At 49.1% G+C, this 16,696-nt stretch overlaps 1 protein-coding gene across 1 annotated transcript; it reads left to right on the top strand.

The window, feature by feature from the left end:
- The first annotated feature begins 3,849 nt into the window (after window positions 1-3,849).
- Window positions 3,850-11,056, top strand: LOC128891029 (muscle segmentation homeobox). The gene is made up of 3 exons (XM_054150171.1): window positions 3,850-5,113; window positions 8,858-9,039; window positions 10,008-11,056. Exons 1-3 carry the CDS (start codon window positions 4,243-4,245, stop codon window positions 10,224-10,226), a joined length of 1,272 nt encoding a protein of 423 aa, XP_054006146.1. The 5' UTR covers window positions 3,850-4,242; the 3' UTR covers window positions 10,227-11,056.
- Window positions 11,057-16,696: the final 5,640 nt, after the last annotated feature.

The raw sequence follows: 16,696 nt of genomic DNA on the forward strand, positions 1-16,696 counted from the left end.
GATTCGATTCCGGTTCCATCGGCTAATCGTGGAATGCTCATTTTTCGATTAACTTGACGAAGAGTCCGAGTGTACGCGGCACGTTCAATTACGCGTATCCTTTTTGACCGCGATCGCGCAGGCGAGTATGATTTGTGAAAATGAAACGTCGAACCCTACGGTCACCGACTCGATATGCAAATCGGACAGCCGTGAATCGAGAATCCCTTATACATCCACGCTAATGGGATTGCTCGAAACAACAATGAACATTATCGTGAGCGCGATCGACCGCGATCCCTCCGCTAGGAGAGAAGAACACGGACCCCAACGGGACGAGTACTCTTTTTTTACGGTAAGAAATTATCTGTCTAAACGGCTATTAGATACGTCCGGCGCGTGGAACTTCTCTGAGAATAGACGATCTAATTCCGTGAACGGGAGGAAGCGAGGAACAGCGAAAGCACCAGCGGTTGGGGTTAAGAGGTGGAGGAAGAGCTGGAGACGGACCACCGTGATTGCAATTTTAACGCCAATTTGACTTGAATCTCTCCTGGACGAAAGAAATAGTGTTTTCATGCTCAATATAGCGGCGCGCTAATAATTAACGGTCACGACGTGGCACTTTGTCGTCCGCGTGTACAGGGTGTCTCGAGCGTACCGAATCAGGAAGTCGTCGAGCATCTCAATTATTCACCTCTGCCTAATAATTTTGTTCTATTCACGAGTAGCGTGGAATTTATCTTTCGGGGAAGTCGAAGCGATCGATGTGTCCGGAAGCTTACATATTTCTTCGTAAGTTACTCAGAATTTTTCGAATCTTGGAAGGTATAATTCTTCCCACGAAAATAAATCAAAAGTAAAGAATAACACTTTTCGTCTAACGTTTCGTTATCGAGAGATATATTTGGACAAGTTTGACGTTGGACGATCTCGAAACGTCTGTTTTTCTCCGAGAATCACACGATGCCGCGAAGATAGTTGCCCGGAGGAATGGCAGAGCGAAAAGGGCAAGCGAAACTCGGTGACACACCGAGTACGTGTACCGAGTAGGTCTTGCGGAGTTAGCGGGTGGTCCTCATTATGTCGGCTTCCCCACCGCTCGGCCGTCCTATCTATTTAACGTATCGTTTGCCTTGGTAACCATCCAAATTGGCCCATCCCTCTCTATGCGCTGCCAGCCACATCTCCCGATCTTGCTCGTGTTCTCCTTAATTATTAGGAAGCCGATGTTTAATAATGTCAACGCCGGTTCCGCGCGCGCGCGACCTTTAATAGAAAACACTCGTTTCCTGCCCACGGTGTCGGCAAACACGCTTGATTACCAGCAACGAGCGTCGTTTCATTTATAGAAATGATTAGCGATGGTATCGAGTTCGAATTTCGCCCGCGCTCGAGTCTAAATTAATCCCAGAACGAGGAGCCGTTTCGCTGAAATCGAACGATACTCGTTAGGGTTAATATTACGCTCGATGGGATTGGGAACGGTTCGGTTGCAATCAGGGGAGTCGGTTGTTCCGAAGCTGACAGAGAATCCTACGACGATTGCGCAAGTATACCACGATTACTCAAGTTTTTTTTAGAGAAATAAAGAAACTCCTTGGCTTACGAAGAGGGAAACTTTGCTTTATTTTGCCTACAACGTTTTGTAATCCATAATCTCTACCCTTTAACATGTGTTCCATGGAAATTGGTATTCAGCTCCATTCTTCGAAAATATTTCGCAATAGCGTTATCGTCGCCTAACGAAACGTGAAAGTTATCTATTAAGGAAAACGAAATTGATACGTTCGCGGAAGCCAATTCGGAAGGCAATGGTCCGTAAAGCCGTAATGCCTCCGGTAATGAAAGATTGCGAAGCGCGCTCTGTTATAACCTCGTTCACCTTTAACGCACCGTGCCGATTTCTTAGCGATTGGCCAGGTCCGTGACGCCGCGCGCGTGCATTCCGCATAATAACTCGGTTTCAAAGTTGAAAGAAAAGACGACGATCGAACGATCAAAAATTCAATAAGCTATAACGACGCGATAAACGCACGCACGCGCGCGCGCGCGCGCTCGAGCCGATTTCCTGGCACAGAGCGATCTGTCCGCGCGAAACTATGTACAATTACCGTTTTAATCTGCAGTTTCTGGCGCCATAAATTTCTACGAGTTTACATCGACACCGACAAAGAGGGAACGGGGTTCGTGCGGGAGACGGCACAGGGAAGTTCGCGCGATGAAATTTATTGCTGGAGTCGATTCCGCGCAAATGGAAGAACGTCTATGAGGTTTTATTCCGCCGCGTTATCGACAGCTTCAATCGGGCCTCTGGCTTTGCTTTCGGTTATCGCCGAGTCGCCGTGTTCGCGGCACAATTAATTGCCATCGTGCTTCGTGGTCGGACGAGAAAATCCAAATATATCGTATCGGGAGAAAAGTTGAAAAACGTTCGAGTAGATTTTCAACTCCGAGGCTTTTCGTCTTAGACGACGATTATCGTTAGGACGGTTGATGCACGTAGGGGGATGAAAAATTACGCTTCGCTTTCTTTGATAATCTTTGAACGCAAATCACTGGAAAGGGAGTAATTTAAAGGAACGATAGAAACGCAAATCGCGCCGACTCGATCGACTGGTTCCACCAACACCGTGGCATCCGTATACTTTTGTTGCGCAACGTGGAAGACAACGCGCGATGGAAACGAACGGAACGGTTTCCATCGATTCCAGCAAAGATATCGATCCCCTTTGCAGAGCGGATGAGGTGGCAGCGCGAGACGGCGGAAGTTCGCGCGATGAAATTTACGACTGGAGCCAATTCCGTGCAAATGGAAGAACATCTATGAGGTTTTATTCGGTCCGGTTATCGGCAGCCCCTATCGGCAGGCATTTGTTTTTGCTTATCGTTAAAAGCTACGTCACGTGGCCACCGTAAATATGACGGACGGATACGACGATGGGATCTCAACGCCGTCAGAACAAACGAGCGTTCGCGGACGTGGCCCGAAAATCTCGACGTGCTCGATTTAGGGGGATGAACGACCGAGAGGCGAGCCTCCGCGCCGCGAGGGACCCATTCGCTCCGCGTTCGACTGCGAATCGATATTACCTGGCTGCGCGAGCCAACCAAATTTACGGGGAAAAACTCTGTCCGAACGTGTCTTTACTTTTTACGCTTTTCAAAATACGACGCGACACACCGCCAACGGAACTTTTCTCCGATCGTGATCGCGCTTCGCGTCCGAACAAAAATTGCTCGCGGGCTCGGTCGTGAAATTGGAGTACTCGAGATGCATCTTTCGCAAAAACGATGCACCGGATGCGCGAACTATCGGAGCCTCGAGTCGGATCGATAACGAGACGACGATCGAAAATTCCCCAGGCGAGTCTGAATTTTTTGAGTCTTAATCGCCGGCCCTAATTGGTCAATTACGCTCATTACCGTCTCCGTAGTAGAGAAACGAGTCGAACGATAAAATCTCTTTTCTCCCTCTCGCTATGCGGACCTCGCTACCCCCACCAGAAACCGAGCACGGTAATCTCTGCCCTCCGTGCCTCCCCTGAAACGGCAGGGTCGCATTCGCGAGAGAGAAACTTATCCCTGACGGGAAAAATCAGCGGGTCTATAGCCGCGTTCAGCCGGTTCCACGGAGAGGAACCCAGCCAGAGAGGCGGAGCGAATCGAGTCATGCCCCTTCTGCCTCTCGGAGGCCTCGCCCCTTTTGGATTTCCCCTTTCTCACACTTTATCCCCCTCCCGGAGTCCCGCGGTTTGTCTCTTTCCAATCAACGAGACCGTGGGCGCCCCTCTTCCCCCGCAAACACGGCGCCACCGGCTCCAAAACGAAAAACTCGGAGCGCCGCAGCAGGCGATGGTCAAAGTCAGTTCACACGGAGAGCTCGAGTCGAGTAGAGGTAGTTCAGGTCAGCTGGTCGGAGATCCATCGATCCGTCGATCCCGGCACCTGTCAAACGCGCATCACGTCGCATCGATCGCTTGTTTATCGACGTCGACACGTCACGCGATCAGAGATCGAGACTCCGTTTTACCAACGGATCGTTTCTTTCGCACGCAACCAATCGACGTGCCGGTCGATCAGTGAAAACAAACAAAGTTACCGATACAATATTCGCACCGCTGTTGCCTCGTTCCTCGATATCAGTGAGAAGATTTTACGTCGAGTTCTCCGGACTATGAGACGTTAGGGGATCAACGTCTCCGATAGAGTGACTTTGCGAAGAGTACGCGTCCATCGCAGGTGTTCGATCGCGGTCCAAGAATGACAGTAATAAGGATGACCTCCCCGGTGACGCCTCCATCGACCAGTCCAGGTTCGAACGAGGCACAAGCGCCCCAAGCTACCTCGAAGCCGGTACATCGGTTAAGCTTCTCCGTCGCCGCGCTCTTGGCCGATACCAAGAGGCCGGATCCCAGACAGGAGACGACATCGGTGTCACCAAGGTCGTCGCCGATCGCATCCTATTCGCCCGTCAGGCAAGAACACTCGACGCTTCTTCCAAATCCGACGATACAAAGGTACCCGGTAGACTACAGGGCGAGGTACCTCTCCGTCTCTCCCAATGTTCACGAGCCGAGGCCGAATCGGTATTCTGCCTGCGAGTCGTCCAGGAACGCCATCGACGCACGTATATTCACCAGGTTAAACGACGCGGAACTGGACAGGATAGAGTCGTCCGATCGACGCTCCGCGTCCAGAACTCTCGACTACGTTGTTCAAACATCGACGGACTCCGCGTCAACGTCGGACGTGGCGTGTTCCACGTCTCCCAAAACCTCAACGGCCAGTCAACCGGAGTTTGGCTCGCAGTCCCCGAGGAGCAGCTCGCACGGAGCTCGATCCAGGTGCTCCGAGACCGAGGATATCGAGGAAGAAGACGAGAACAGCTTGGTCGACGTCGAGGAGCTCCAACATCAGCATCTCGGGAGCAGCCCAACCCCCGTGAGACCGACGCCAGCTTACATCGGTGGATTTTCCAGCCTGGGGAGCATCTCTGGCATTCCACCTAGCCTCCATCCGGCTGTTTGGGGTGGCGGTCATCAGGGTGCAGCCGCAGCCGCGGCCGCGGCCGCGGCGGCCGCCACCGCCAGCTTCTTCCCCTCGCACTTCTCTCATCACGCGCCACTAAACGGTTAGTACTTTGCTCTCTCTTTTCCTTTTCTCCTTTTTTCCCGTTGGCGAAGCTATTTGCCATTTGCCGGGCCGACGACAGCCGCATACGGTTCGTCTTTGAGACTCGGTCCCCTGGCTGGCCGCCAATCGACGCGATCTTCGTCGTGGGATTCTTTTCGTAGTTCGCGCTTGGCCTGAAACTGGTCCGATTGTAAACTCGTTAAGCTGCACGGTCCGTGGTTAGGGTCCCGGCTGTTAGCGCGATCGTGAATGCGGTCGCGATTCGTTCAATGAAGCCGACGGCTCCGACATTCTTTGCCGTTCTCGTCCTCGCGCTCGGATATTTTTGGCATAACATTGACCGGTCAACGGAAGTCTGACAAACCTCCGATCCTTTTCTTCTCTATTTTCGCGTTGCGTCGAATAGCTGCGAGACGTGGCATTTCCGTTCCAACAAACTTATACCGATTTACCTTTTTGTGACGGACGCGCGACGGATAGCGCGTCGAATCGGTGTCAAAAGTTTGGTTTAAAAGGAGCGAAAAGAGTTCGCGGGGCGCTAATTGATAAATTGAGACACTCTCTATCAACGCGACGACGTTATTTGCAATTCAATTACGGGGCGAAACCTACTCACCTAAAATCACCGCGAAAGGAATGCAGTTCTCGGAACGCGCCGGATGACTCGTCGCGATTGAATCATCGTTAACACTAATTATTGAGGTCGCGGCTTGATAATTGCGAGAGGCTCTCGTTAAAGAGGCAGTCAAAGTTATTCTCGCTTCGTCGCACGGAGGCAGAGCGATCGAACAGAGCGTCGGTGTTCTTGTCGGAGTCGGTGGAATCCAGGCGACACCAACAATGGCAGATTGTTACGAAAAGGTGTTGCAACTGCAAATTAAACTGCTCGCTAAAAAAAAAAAATCGATTTTTATCCGCCAATTGACACGCGCGCTGTTGTATCTTTAAAATTGGAAGGGGAAGGGGAAGGGAGGGGGAAATATCGAATGGTGAGCGGGCCGCGTCGGTGGCTTCGAGCGGCCAGTTTATTTTGCTTCGACTATAGCAACGCACATAGAGATGAACTCCGACTTTTTATCGTCGCTCTTTTTCGAGTACGTGCATCCATATCGATGGCAAAGGACGAAAATCAAGTTGGATTTTGATCCTTTTACGAGCCAGTGGAACTTTAACGCGCGATATCGCCTTTTACCGCGGTCACCGTATCAATTTATAGATCATTGTTGCGCGATTGTGCCGCAATTTAGGGAGTTCCGCATGCGGAACACAATCGCCCATAATCGCTTAGCGGCGAAACAGGCAGGAGGTACAACGGACGAGTCGCGCAAGGGGAAACAAGCGTAATTTTGAAATATGGTCTCTCGTGGAGGGTGCTCTCGCAGATTGCATAACCCTTCAAACTTTACTCCGCCGCACTCTGCTTCGACTGTTCTCGAAAAGGGATGGAGTGCCAAGGGGTTGCCTTCGCACTTACGCTCTTGCAACGCTCTTCAAGAAATGTTTTCGATCGTAACCTGCGTCGCTACCATTCTTTCGTTAGCAAAATTGATAACGTTGTTGGCTCGAGTAAGAAGCACGACGTAGCATTACATCGTGTAAGACGCATATTTCTTCTAAGCGAGGAAACAAAAAATTTGTATAGACAAAGTTGAATTTAGTAATAGAAATTATAGTTTAACGATGCTATTTATTCTTACGACGCAGTTGTACAAATGCGATATTACACGTTTACGATTGTTTTTTCAAACGAACGTAACACTTTTTTGCACAAATCAATTAGTCACTTAAATTCATACTCCGAGAACGCGACGTCTATAAAGCGTAACAACACGTGCAACTCTATTGTGACTCTCGCGGTAACTCGATAGGAGTAAACGAGACGAATACTTTTTAATTCGAGCAACGTCGAGCGGCCAGTTGGAGAAGTTAGATTTCTATTAATTGCACGAGCAAATTCATGCGCGTTACCGTTTATCGATCGACTCCGCTAATAGGGCTGTGCGAGAAATCGTGGCCCATGAAAACGTTACGCAACCGACAAAGAGCGCTCTCTCGGACGAACGGGATTTCACCTTGCCTTTTCTTCAATACAATCGGCACTGTTTTAGATATCTCCGCGAGATCAGCTAATTATTTCAGTAATTTGCATGAAAGTCGTTCCGAAAGGTTACGTTTTTACCGATTCGCTGCGATCGGTATGCATAAATCAACACGTTCTTGTTCCTGTTTCAAATGCATTCAATTGAATTCTCTTTCCGAACGCCGACTTTGCCCGGCTCGAATCTTGCCCCATTTTCGTTCTCCGAAATAATTCACCTCCGAAAACGCTTTTCTTTTTTACGGCAAAAACGTTACATTTTTTCTTGGTGAATCAAAGTCGACCAATATACTTGATGAAGCGATTTGTATTCCGAAAATCTTTCGTTAAAGAGATTTCAATAATGAAACGATCTGCTGCCTAGCCGACGCCAATGCGACGATCGGATCGCAAAGAGATCGTTTACCAAATACTCGTAGATCGTTACGCAACGGCTGGCTAAGGATCTCCGCGGATCCTCCTTCGCTCTGGATGATCCGTGGTATCTTCGCGAGATCAGCTAATTATTTCGAATGCCCGTTCCCGATCGCTGGGGCGGATTAAAGTCGACCGTGCCGCGTTTTCGGCGGTCGCCGCCGCGAACGTAGGAACCGAAACGTGCCGAAAGAAAGACGAAGACGGGGGAGCTCCTCGAATACCGAGACTAATTGGGACCTTTGAAGAGAGTGCCTCTCGACAAGAGGAGGCTGGAGAGAGAGCGAGAGAAGAGCACAAAGGACGATTCTCCTCCTTTGGAGAGGTTGTCTTGGAATCGCAGAGCCCTGTTCGCGAATCTCGAAGCAGGAAGAACGCGATTCCAGGGGGCAGGAGGGCTGCCCGGGGGTTTCGGTGAAAATTTGAAATTCAGAAGCGACGAGGAGTGGCCGAGGAGGACGATCCGGCCTTTTGTCTCGTCTCGAGATCTCTCGTTTCTAGAGCCGTTCACCTCCGCTCTACAAATCTGTCGATTGTCTCGAGACAAATCTCGGGGAATATAACCGATATATTCTGACGCGACTCTCGCTCGTTCTCTCTATGGATGTTCCGTTGTTTCGTCGTGGCCGATTGTTCGGTTTGTTGTACGAGTCGCGACAACCAGGACGGAGCGGGGGATTTTACGGGGGATGATTTGGTTTGTCGTCGGAGCGTCGAAACGGTGTTCGCAATTAGCATAGTCCCTTCTGTTGGAATACTTTGACCTTTAAAGCTAATCGACGATATCGATTTAGCTACACGACGGGAAATCGTAATTACTGTAAGAAACATTGGAATTATTCAGCGATCGCGTAAACGGTCAGCGCGTTATTATCGGTGCACCTCACGCCGGGAAGATATATCCCCGCTAATGAATACAAGCAGTAGCGTTGGAAGAACAATTCGTGGCCGGAATCTTGCGGTCGGTGGGCAAAAAGGTAATGAGGCCAGTTTGCGGCGCCGTTCTGACGGGAAAATTATGAATCGACCCTTAAAAAGACGCGCTCGCTTTCCTGCCTGCCGTTCTCCCCGCGATCGATCCGACGAACGGCAAAAACAGGACGCTGCGGTCGGCTCGAGTCCGTTCGGGTTCGCTTTAGCCCGCGGAACGCGTTCCGTGCCCGTCCAGAGCACACGGGAACCGTCTTCGCGAATTACCACCGAGCGTCAACGGTCCGCTTTCGGTTCCAGAGAACGGCGAACCGCCCAAGATCAAGTGCAACCTGAGGAAACACAAGCCGAACCGGAAGCCGAGGACGCCTTTCACCACGCAACAATTGCTGGCGCTCGAGAAGAAGTTCACAGAAAGGCAATACCTCAGCGTCGCGGAACGGGCCGAGTTCTCGTCGTCTCTTCATCTCACGGAAACACAGGTGAGACTCTTCGTTCTATCCACCGTGTATCGTACAGAGTCGCGCCGAGCACAATAAAACGCGTCTCTTTCCTACTTTTTAATATCGGAATATCGCGTTCGCGTCAACGCGAAAACGTGGTTACTATCGTCTCGACTTTTCGAACCACCGTGTACGTTGCACGAGACCTTCGTGCCGAGACCCCGCGGTTTATTATCGCTTATCGTTTTCAACGCGGCGGTGAATCTCTGGAATTACGTTTAACGATCGACGTTTCTCATTTAGCACCGACGTTAACCGAGAACTCGACTCTCTTTATTCTCACCGACGCGACCAGCCCCACGAGTCAAGGGTCTCGCACTTAACAGATCTTGCCAGATGCGGGGTAATTAGCGCGCGTAAGCGTGCAGTATTCGCTACGTCGGCGAAGAACACGGTAATTTTATTAATAGACTACAAATTGCTCGAAACCCGTCCGACAATACCTCGCGATGACCGACCAATTATCTCTGGCTCGGTTCCCGTCGCACCGATTTTCGAGACACGATTTCGTTCGCATGTCTGTCAGCGAGACGATTCGTTTTACGCTTCCATTGTCGCGAAAGATGTCACGAAAATCTTGGCGAATTCGGCCCGCCTCGAGTTTCGACGTCTACGTGGAAGACGAGTCACTTAACGGAGTCGTTTCGAGCAGATTCTATTAGAAACGACGAGAAGATATTTATTTCGAGCGAAGCCGATATTCTTGTAGCGTTGCCAACGAACACAATTTACGCAGGATCACCGTTTCGATATTTCAAACGAGGCGGATCGGCGACAAATAGCGGCCGTTCGTAAGAATCGCGACAATAGGTCGCGGTCTCGATCCCTCGACGAAACGTAATCCCGTCGATTACCGCGAAACCGCAACGGAACCTCGACAAAACTATCGAGCGTGGTAACGAGCAAGCAGCCCGCAAGTACAAATCCGAACCGTTTCATTGTTGCAGGTGAAGATCTGGTTTCAAAACCGCCGAGCAAAAGCGAAGCGCATGCAGGAAGCCGAGATTGAGAAATTGAGGATGTCAGCGGTCAGGCAACATCACACGGCGCTGTACGGATCTCATCCGGGACTGTTGGCCTCGGCGAGCCTCTACCAAGTCGGAATGCTATCTCATCCCGGCATAACGCCGCATCATTCGATCTCTCAGCACCCGTCCAGAGAATGAGACCGACCGAAGGATACGGAGCTTCGCCGCGATCGGTAGCGTATCGATCTGACCCACCTCCGAAGTTCGATCGAGCGACTCGGGGACTGTGCCTTCGAGGATTCGCCGGATGACCCGAAATTCGTCGAAGGTAAATCGAGACTGGCTGACGGAGAATCGAGTTCGAGCTAAGTAGCTCGGTGAAAACCCGAATCGAAACAGAACGCGTTAACGGAAGATCTGATCGAAGCTGAATGCGTTGACAGACTCTAATTAAATTAGATCAAAGCCGAATGCGTTTACGAAGAGGCGTATCAACGCGGAAGGCGTCAACGCGAATTGGACCAAAGCTGAACGCGTTGACTACGAGTCGAAACAAAGAGGATCGCATCAACGGAGTATCCGGACCAAAGATGAATCGAGTTGAAACGGAATTCGTCGAAATACTCTGCGAGTTTTAACGGAAATCCGATCGTCGACGGAGTTCGTCAGAGCTCTGGAAAGTACGTTTTCGATTCGATACCTTGAGACTACTCTACCTTGCCGCTTTCCTAATCGAAGACGACGAAGTGGTCTTCGGCTCCATGAAAAGGCAGCGCGTATCTTGAATCTGTGCCAATTTCGGACGCGTGTTTTTGCGTGTCCTGTACATAGAGTGTAAATATCGTCGTTCTCGAATCGAAATTAAACGTAATTTTGTAAATACGATGTTCGTCGAGCGTAAAATGGGCGTAGCCTAAGAACTCGCAGGATCGGTAGACAGATGCCACCGAGCCTTTTTTCCAATTTTGTATAAATGTACAACCGTCGTCGAGGAAGTAGAAGCGTTTATTTAATAAATCGCAATATCGAAATAACGCGTGTTGATTCTCGCTACCAAGACACCCGATTCCCATTTCAAACCCACCGATTCTTCGCGAATATCCATAAAAGTCTGATTCTTCGAGAGATTTATAGACCGCGTAAATATCGTCCTTCGTACCCGTCATCGATTCTCGCTTCGCCGTTTAGTACTTCCTATCGAATCTCGATTGACGAGACACGGGATTAGCTCTCGCGTAATTTAAACGCGTATAAGTCATATTAATTAACGTGCGTCGCCGGGTATCGAGTCGACGGGGAGTCGCGAGACGATTCGCTAATTGAAAAGCTCGATGTTGATTCATCGTCTCCGGTCGGCCGCCGTTTCCGCGTGTACGCTTTCGATTAGAAAGTTGAAATAAATTATCCGCGGCAATTAGACGAGTCGGCGATATCCATCAATCGGTAACCGATAAATCGAAAGATTTAATTTGGTCGTTAAAGAACGATAATTAGCTTCATCGTTTAAACAAAACCCTCGCAATTTACGAACAATTTGAAAAGGTCTTTTCGTCGCTGGGAAAAGAACCAGCATCTCAACCTCGCAGAAAGAGTTACATTCTCGCGAAATCGTTTCGGCCAATTTGTCTCTCCTGACTTTCAAACTCGATTCCTCAACTCCTATTTCAGCGAACGGCAAATCAAACCTACCGCACGTACGACTGCATTTATCGAAACGAGAGCATCGATGACGTAATTCTAAGAGAACTCGGATATCTTGCGTGTATATCCTCTAACAAGTTCGACAATCAGGGGCCACCAATCAACGACGTATCTCCTAATTCACGCCGAGCTTGTCTCGCATCTTCGGCGATGCGAGTCATATTTTAAGCAAGCGGGTCGTTAGGACTCGTCATAAATTATTCTAAATTGCAGCTTGTTTCGCGCATTTTTCCAACGTTTCCGTGTCCGTGTATGCCGCGTAACTTTTTCACGTTACTCGACTCAACCGATCTCTACGCGTGGCGTTTGGTAGTGGAACGACTAGACTACAATAAGTGGTCTATATTAGGCTACCGGAGGTATCTCGTAAATATTACTCGCGGACAGCCAGAAGAAGGAAATTAAAAGGAACTCGCGATTCCGAAGCACGAGTTCGGCCAGGGATGGTTCCACGGGCACGAAGCTTCGATGGCAATCTCCACGGGGTGAACATCCCCCCGTCCCCCTTTCGGTGGCACTCTCGCGTCCCGCGATTACGTCGCGACGATTACGCGGTAGCCGAGAATGGCGTCTCTGTGCGTACATGTCGCGGGAATAAATTAGCCGTGGCAATTAGTTTCGGAATCGACCCGCCCCGGGCGGCCGGCGCCACCATCTTGATTGCACCCGTGGAGAACCTTTAAAGACAGTAGCGAGCACTGTTTGCCGAAAGGCTCGAGCGCCGTTCGCGCGGCCTAATTAGCGATGCCCACCGAGATATCGCCGACGTACGCTAATAATACCGAGCATAAATATTCCGAATTTTTTCGTCTGGTGGCCCGTCCGCTCCTCAAACCCCTCCTTCTCTATCTTTTTCTTTATTTCTTTCTTGCGGCCACCCTCGTCCGTTTTTCTTTCTCCGTCGCTTTTGGACCGATCCCGATAAAGCCGAATATAGCCCCCAAACGTGACCAAGTATTAAGAAAGTTACGAATCGTTCGATCGAGGTGCGAACGATCAAACGAACCCGAACGTTCGAATTCTTTCGTTTGACGAACGATGAACGCGAGCGCGAGTATCGACGGCCTTATCGAAATTACCTTCGTCCCTCGGATTCCAGCTAGTCATCTCATGCTTTCCGCTCGGTACTCTTGAATTTTAATCGTGTAATTAGTCGCCGCTCGCTAGAGATTGCCCGGTTACTTGTTTTGCTCACCGTTTCATGTAACCAGATAACATCGATCAGATGATATCGCCTAAGCTACCGGTTCGCTTGTTAGGCCTAACTGCGACCCTCGGACGCGCATCATCCGTTCACGTTAATGCCGCATTATCTCCGGTCTGGTGAATGGACGACAGGAAAAATCGACCTACACGCTCGATCGATAAGCGAATGCCCGGGAATTTTGTTCGTTTCCGTCGTTACAGGTGCGCACGAAACGACGCTGGACTAATTAGCGATCTCTCGATGGCCACGATTTTTATGACGCCGCTAGGATCCCGTGAACGTTCTACGCTATCCGTGCGATCCTCGCGATCTTTCGGCTGACTCGTGCATCCTTCGCGAAATTAAGCTTCGATAACGCGAACGGCGCGATTCACGGTTAACGTCTCGGATGTATTTGGTAAGTTTTACGATAAGCGTTCGTTGAGGAATTCGTGGATGGCCAAATGGAATTCTGAAGGACGAGAAGCGCGGTATCGGGTAGGGGGCAGCTCGTTAACCCTAACGACGATGGCTCCACCGGTTTGGTCGTTGGTTTCACGCGCGACGAAAGGTTTCCTCGAACGAGATTATTCTAGCGCGAGATCGGTAGCGTGTATCGGCCTCGTGGCTGCGTAAAACCCGCGTTATCCGGTCGAATCACAAAATTATCGTTCGAAACGTTCCTCTATCGGGGAGACGCATCGGGACCGATCCTCGATTTTCACGGGCTTAATAAGCGAAAATAGGAGACTCGCGAGCGTCGACTGGCACCGCACGAAATTTATTGCATACGGGTCACGACAGGCCGAGATTCCAGGAATTCGCTCCGACAGCCAGTCGATAACGCTCGAGAGGAGAGATGGCCTCTCGCTGTTGGAATAATTACGTAATTACGCGAGGCCCGCGCTGTCCGGCATCGAAGGACTCGTTAGTTCTGGCTGCTCCGTTTCCGAGCTCGTCCGCTCGAGCGACAGACCTCCTTGTTCCGCGCGAGCCGCTTAATCACCGATAAGACCATTTACCTACCACGAGCGGCTCGCGTTCTCCACGAATCTTTGTCCACCTTCCGTTAAAACGGGGATTTTATAAATGTCGTTAAAACTTGTAGCATTATAGATAATCGAGAGAGTTTACAGAGCTGCTGGAAACGCATGGACCGACCGAATCGACCGGCTTCGCAGTTCGCAGCGGTAACGTTGTAATCGCTTCGGAGATTCGTAGCTTAGATTCTGCGTTACAATTAACGTCGTTGCCGGTACTAGAGATCACCAAATAGAGCAGTACTTTCGCGATAGCAGGTAGGCGATCGTTCACCGCGAAAGAGGGGCGGCGTTGAATGGAAGAGCAAACGAAGATGAGGGCACGGTGGATGGTAAAGGTAATGAATAAATAATGTACGACGATGGGAATCGTGCATCCAAAAAAATCAAGCGTGCCTGACCTATACAGTCCTCGCATGTTTTCTTCGTCGCAGTTATCAGGCATGCGGTTCAATAAAGGAGTATCTGTTGTCGAATTAACCGCCTCCACCGAGGCCGGGTTTAATGAGCGATTAAAAGCGGCATTTTGCAACGAAATTAATTATCAGCTGATAAATTCCTTCTACGGAGAGTATATTAATGATCGCGATAAACCATGTGGCAGAAAACACGCGAGGACATGGATCGTAGATTATTTCGACGCCGCGTGTTGGACGACAGATACACGTACGTACACGCGAGTGCGCGCGTATTGAAAGATTACGAGTTACCAATTTTCGATTACAAATGTAGATTCGATACTAGTACAATGCGATTACGATAGAAGAAAGGGTGTCTCTCGGAAGAGGGTTTCCACTTGAAAAAAAATGTACAACCCGGCTAGAAGCGTCGATGAGCTTATTGACAACATCGTTGCGCGAAAAACTAGTGGAATGTTCCGATACGAAAAACCGATAGCGATAATGTAATCTAACGCGACTACGCTTGCTCGTACTCGTTTGTCGAAGAGGAGAAAAGCTGCCACGATTCGCTACAAATTACTAATATGCGTTGCCGTAGCTAGAAAAATGTCTCGACGCCGAGTATCGATATTAACCAGACAATTTCACAATGTCATTTTCGCCAACGAGCGGCAAAAACAAACATCGAGTTCTGCCGCTAATATATCGACATACTAACCTCGTTAAAGGCTCTTCGTTAACACGCACCGTCGGTTGATTACGTAACCCACTCGTCACAATTGTAGATCGCCGTAATTGGTTCGGCTGATCGGCACGTAAAAGTTAATTTTCTTCGAGTGGCAGTTATACAATATTTTGCGAGAAACGCGCGCGTTGCGCAACCGGGATCGTTGATTCCTTATTAATTATAAGAAGACCGGAGATTCATTGGCGAAGAAAGGCGTTGAAGGTGAAACCGAGCAAAAAATTAATTAGCATTTTGATTGCCTCGATCGGTGAAAAATTCAACTGAGACGGATAGGAGCCACGAACATGATTCCTAGGGTATACAGATTTGCTTTATAATACGTTATGTAACACGTGTTTTTATGTCACTTGTGACAGCTGCCGATAGCGATATCAATTCGAGCTCATTTGCCGGGTCCCTCGTTAATTATTAACTTACGTTAATTACGGTGCAAACAATTTTCATTCGCGATTTCGAAACGTTCGTGTCCGGTACGACGAAACGTGTGTTCTGCTGACGAACGGTGAAAGAGACAAAAGAGAAAACGGAATGACAAAGTGTGCCACTGTCCACCCGGAAACGTAACGTCGAGTGCGTACGAAAATTTATTTACAAAATATTCGTTCGATCGTGTGACAATTCTTCGAGCCGTCGGCTCTTCAATCGACGCGTTAAATACATGCAAATTTAATTCCGACGCGAAGGCTGTCGTTGAATCGAAGAAGAAACGAGAGACATTAGAGTACGGGAATAAATCTGCGTTATTAAAGTAAACTTCATTGAATCCGTTACTCGATCAAACTTTTATTCGTTCCAGGTTAAATACGATTTGAATGTATAATTCGGTTTGCAATTTTTGTCGAGCAAGTAACACGTTAAGAATCGTTTGTCTTATATTCAACAAAATTTTTATTTAGACGAGGTCGTCACTGCTTAAAATACGCAAACGAGAAAATCAGAATGGTACAGCGTCGTCACGTGAGAATCACGACACGTGACACGCAATATTACCTTAAGAATTTTTTAGCAAGTTTTGCGGAAAAGTACGAATGAGGTACAAAAGGAAAATCGATTTCAAGAAGAGCCAACACGAAGGATTTATAAGGACTCGTACACGAACTACGTAAATCGCACCACTGGAAAAGCATGCCGAGGTCATACTCTATCTCGTATTTAACGGATTCAGCGCAACGTGGATCAATAAATCTTAATCGTATTAACGCTTACGCGACAATTGTGCGCGGGTGATGCTAAAAAATGTTTGTTTGCAGGCACGTTGCCCGAAGCGGTTCGACGCTACTTTTACAAGTATAGTTATCGTGGAATATGCGAGTGAAATGAAGAGGAAAATGAGAGAGAAACGAATTGGGAAATGAAAGGAATATGGAGAGGAAATGAAAAATCGCGAATCGTCGAGCGAAATCGCAAAACCGCGCCTGCGAGGCATCACGAGTCATTTATCAGCCGGCGACGATTTAATCGCGAGCCCTGAATTAACGTTAACTTCAACACGGCATCCGAATCGATCTCCGTGTTAATTAATATTCCTCGTCGAGGAGCGAACGAGTGTTTGAGAAAAAGAGGAAATGAAACGACGGATCGAGGGGGAGGGA

Source organism: Hylaeus anthracinus, unplaced genomic scaffold, assembly GCF_026225885.1.
Source record: "Hylaeus anthracinus isolate JK02 unplaced genomic scaffold, UHH_iyHylAnth1.0_haploid 12001, whole genome shotgun sequence".
Classification (NCBI taxonomy): domain Eukaryota; kingdom Metazoa; phylum Arthropoda; class Insecta; order Hymenoptera; family Colletidae; genus Hylaeus; species Hylaeus anthracinus.